The sequence below is a fragment of the Cyprinodon variegatus genome, unplaced genomic scaffold, assembly GCF_000732505.1.
Source record: "Cyprinodon variegatus isolate N-32 unplaced genomic scaffold, C_variegatus-1.0 Scaffold576, whole genome shotgun sequence".
Taxonomy (NCBI): Eukaryota; Metazoa; Chordata; class Actinopteri; order Cyprinodontiformes; family Cyprinodontidae; genus Cyprinodon; species Cyprinodon variegatus.
In genome coordinates this window covers 136,716-141,816 of record NW_015151029.1, presented here as the reverse complement: position 1 = coordinate 141,816, position 5,101 = coordinate 136,716, and the positions used below count along the sequence as shown (strand labels likewise).

Genomic DNA, 5,101 nt, shown 5'->3' with positions numbered 1-5,101 from the left:
ACAACAACAAAGGAAACATTGAAAATAATATATATGGCGGAATGTAATTTTGTTTTAATTGCCAATTTTACTTTTACAATACAAAAAAGTCATCCTTAATATCAAGAAGTTTGTAAGTGTCAAATAACATTCAGGAAATATTTCAAAATACTTTTCATCCATGGAATAGTTCATCTCTGATCAGTTTTTATAGGTCTTTTTCAGTAAGAAGCCTGTTGCTTGCCCGAGGAAAATAACGGTTAGCTAAAGTTTAAAGAGAAAACAAACTCGAGAGAAAAAAAGTAAAAGCTACAGTAACAATCTTAAGATAGCTAAGTAATACGATAAAGCAACTGTGAGTATTTATAGGCGATGTTGCAGACATTTTACATTTCTATACCCACACAAAAAACAAAATTCCTCCAAATAAATAATTGTATCATATAGGATAATTGCAATATAAAGTTATTTCACCGTAAGAAAATAACAAAAATTGTCACAGGTAACGGATAACTAAACAAAACAATCTAACAGCATCAAAACAGTAAATGAACGGGAGGTTAGCCGAAGCTAGCGTCATGTTGCTAAAAGCATTAGCACGAGGCTCATTAACCACCTTTTTAAAGTGAATTAGACCTAAACCCTATTAACCAACCTGTTTTCCAAAGTGTGAAAGGTGCCTCAGCATCACATCCACGCAGTCCCTGTAGCTGGACATTTCAGCGGGCTCTTTGGGAGGAGCGTTAATTCCACTTAGCTTTGTTGTTTCCGCCATTGCTGTTGAAGGGGCTCACACTACTGTGCTGTGATTGGCTGAGGGAGCAGGAACTCGGTCACGTGATCGATGACAACGCACCAACGGTGGCCCGGTTGGTCCGAGCGCCACAGCTGGGAAGGCTTGTACTGGCTGGGAGTAATTTTTGGATCAAATGGAAATTGTCAGCATCACATGTTATTAATCATTTGAAGGGAGATCAAATTACAATCAATGACGTGGTAAAGATATATAATTAAGATATATAACTATTTAAAGCATCAGGGATTTTAAGTCTCACAAATCAAATAAAACTTTAAAGTGGTGTTGAAAAAAAGATGTAATGCAGTAATGTGGATTTAGGGTCCTTTACTGTGTTTCTCATTGAAAATGTAACAGTAATATAGTCTCTAATCTCAATCCAGCATTAATTTTACATAATAATAATCTATATATTCTTTTTTACACCTTACCTTAATACATATATTATTGCTTTTACTGTAATTAAGTTTACATTGGAATTCCACACAGATAAAACTTACCGTATAGCTTAACTTTAAAGGCCGGCGCTATAGTACAGCCTGGCTATAAGTGAAATGATGCATCAAGTTAGAATTATAATTTGTAAAATGTAATAGGTTAACCTTTTTGTATAACTGTGAAATTATTCATATTCAAATGAATGCACAAAGAGTAAACATCTCTAACTTTAGGACACAGTTTTGTACAGCTTACTCCTGATAAAGAACATGAAATATGGTATTCCACAATGTTCAATGTTTGGACAAATGTTTTTTTTTTCTTTAGGTTTAGGTTAATACACATGTATGTAGTTCCCAAGATATTAGAATGTATTTTATTGACAGACTTAAACGTTGTTTTCATAAACAATCAAGGAAATACTTTATTGATAGAAACAAATACTGAATTAATTATTTTTTACCAATAAAAAAATCTATGTTTTGATTTGCGTTTTGTTTTGTGTTGTTTTTATTTTTTTTGTGTTTTTTTTCACTTTGATCTTAACTTAAGCATAGAATATCAAAATAGGCAGCAACTCTCATTTTTAATGAAGGTAAGAATAGTTTGCAATTATATGAACTTCATATTTTACATTTTGCCTTAACCTTCTATGTTTAAAATGTTTTTTTTAAGTTTGTGGTAACAAAGATTTTAATAACATTACAACCTTTTGCTTTGCAAAAGAATGAGCCAAATATTATATAAAGCTGATTCAGATGATGCAACAAATTAAGTTGATGTATAAAAACATTTCTTAAACAATGATAAGAAAATTTGCTTTTACCTACTAAATTTAAATAGCTTTTCTGTAAAGCAGTTGGAATCTAGAGTTAATGTTTTATTTAAAGTAAAACATATGCTGCCTACTTTATTATCTATTTAATGTCCTTAAGCTGCATAGAAAACATTCAGGGACCTGAGATTTGGTGTGGGGTTCTAAGATTAAATCTGTTATTTGAGCAAACACGGTCGAGATAAGTGCAGTTTATAATATTAACTTAAAATTTTATATATGTAGTCATTCACTACTCGTCAACAGGTCTGCCAAGATTTTTTCTGCAATTCACAATATTCTCCATCACGTACTTTTCAAAAAGGCTAAAGAATGAGCACTTAATTATAAGAACATTGTGCTTCTGACAACGGTGGACTAAGCAGCAGGGCACTGGGATGGGAACCTAGCCACAATGGTGCATTTCTCTGAGTTGAGTGACTGTGGGAAAATTTCCCTCCCCTATTCAGGCATTTTTTCCTTCTTTCCATATAATGAGGAGAAAGCCTGATGAAGGAAACAACAGAAAAAGAACAATTACAGGCAAAGAGACGGCACAGCGCATGCACTCAAAACTTAATAATGCTCTTTTAGAAGGGTTAATCATTTCAGGAAGGGGTCTGACGATAAGCCCCTTTTCTGTTAATTCATTTGCAGGGTGATATTTTTTCACCCCAAAACAGGAAAGGAACTGTAACACTTGACATGGTTTGACATGCAGAGGTTTTGCTAAATGTTCCCACACAGCAAAGAGCTCTGAAATAAAAAGAAGAGGAACATTTTCCTTTAATTTGCCTGGCTGCAGAACCAAGAGCTGATTATTCTTCTTTTCTAGACATGTTATTTTAAGGTGTGTCAGCAGCTTAAAGCTAGAATTGATATGTTTTAGTTTTTTTTTTACATGTAACACCAAATTGCAGATCTTGAGGTGAAAGCAAGAGTTTTCACCTCAAGATCTTATCTGGTTATAAATAGGGAAAATGGTAATATTTATATCATTATGTGCCACTTGAAATACCATTCCCTTTTAGTTACTATTATAAGTCATCTTTTCATCAAAAATCATATAACTAATGTTTTTGTATATATATAGTTGATAAAGTGCTTTAAACATGTAATTTCTAAGAGTTTAGGCTGAGTTTAATTACATTTAATCATATATTAACAATTATTTCCACTTCTCAAGTATAGATTTCTGTACTTTGATGGTTCTGTACAGTTTATAGATATTTGAACTTACCACAGCTCTAAAAAGCTAAGTTTAAAGTAATATTCAAAAAACTTTTCTCTCTGCCCAACGTAACCCAATATTTAACAAACAAAGACATGCAGGACAATAATGTTTAAGTCATAATATAAATGGGCATTTTAAGATGAAGATTCTGAGTGAGTTTGCATAAAAATTTAAATGTGATATCAGTAAGTTATTCTATTGATAAGATTTTGCATAAATAGATGCCTGCTACAGAGAATACTTACTCTCCAAGCAGATGGATGAGAGCCCAATGCACATTTTTGTAAGGACTATATTAATCAAGATAACAAATGGTTTGTTTTTCCAGCACTCAGCAGAAGTTAGACATGCGTGCTAAAACCTCTATCTGTTTTTTCCATTGTTAGTATTAACATCAGCTGTGAAAAAGAAATGAATACTGTAAGCTGGATATATGGATATACAACTGCATCGTCTGCAAAAACTGAATCGCAACTACAATTAACTGAATAAAACAATCCCTTATTTTATTTCATAGATGGGTTGACAGATGCTTTATTAAATTTTTGAGCTGTGATGCTATTTTTGCAAGAATCTTGACTCCCACCACCTGCACTGGGTTAAAGGAATAGTACACCCAAAACATGATTAGCCTTCATTTTCTACTCACCCCCATGCTGAACAACACTCTGGAGTACTTTTTTGATATCTCAAATGCATCTGGAGATCTGGGAGGCTTCTTGCTGTCTGCTGACATTCAAATAATGGAGGTCTATGGCGCCCGAGACAGAAAGGTCCATAAAATTCCACAAAAAACGTTTCAATATTCCTCCATACTGCTCATCCAATGTATTCCAAGTGTCCTGAGTGGGTAGCATCCATAATTTACTCGAAACGAAGTCATTTAGAATGTTTTTAGAGCATAAACAGTAGTGTATAGGATTTCCTGAAAGCGCGCACATGCGCGCTCACAACGCTACGGAAGCCGGCAGACCAAACCAGCGCATTCAGCTCGGCAAAGAACTCATGCTCTTCCTCAACACTGAAGTCCTCAGACATTTTTCTTTCGTTGTTTCTTTCTTTGCACAGGTAAACAGCACATTTTTTCTTCTACGCTTGCATTATTGGCAGAGCAGACGCTGAATGCGCACTTTCATCTGGTTTGGTCTGCCGGCTTCCGTAGCGTCGTGAACGCGCTTTTAGGAAATCCTATAAACTACTGTTTATGCTCTAAAAACATTCTAAATGACTTTGTTTCGAGTAAATTCTGGATGCTACCCACTCAGGACACTTGGAATACATTGGACGAGCAGTATGGAGGAATATTGACACGTTTTTTGTGGACTTTTATGGACCTTTCTGTCTCGGGCGCCATAGACCTCCATTATTTGAATGTCAGCAGACAGCAAGAAGCCTCCCAGATCTCCAGATGCATTTGAGATATCAAAAAAGTACTCCAGAGTGTTGTTCAGCATGGGGGTGAGTACAAAATGAAGGCTAATCATGTTTTGGGTGTACTATTCCTTTAAATGTTGGTTGTGGAACTGGTGACCTGATCTATTAAGCTGGCAACAATCATCTTGTCATCCAAATTGTTTTTAGAGACACTTTATACTGATACATAATGAAAAAGGCAGCTTTATTACTGGAGTACAAATTGCATTTTTGGAAGCAATTTGCTATGAGCATATTTTGCACTGTCAGCATCTGTTATAATTTTTTCAGATAGTTGTTAAAAACTCTGAACAGTAAAAGATTAATTGCACAAAATTAATTCCTAAGCAAAGATGTGAAAGAAAACGTCTCTAATAACACCCTATAAAACGCTAGAGACAACGACCTTTACAGTATTTTATATTCA

The 5,101-nt window shown here is 34.4% G+C and overlaps 1 protein-coding gene across 1 annotated transcript in view; it reads right to left on the bottom strand.

Annotated features, from left to right (window-relative positions):
- Window positions 1-792, bottom strand: part of mbip (MAP3K12 binding inhibitory protein 1) — an 8,785-nt gene extending 7,993 nt beyond the window's left edge. The window contains exon 1 of the mRNA XM_015392166.1: window positions 635-792. Coding sequence (XP_015247652.1) covers window positions 635-754 — 120 coding nt within the window. The 5' untranslated portion in view covers window positions 755-792. The remainder of the gene's footprint in view (window positions 1-634) is intronic.
- Between the last annotated feature and the right edge of the window lie 4,309 nt (window positions 793-5,101).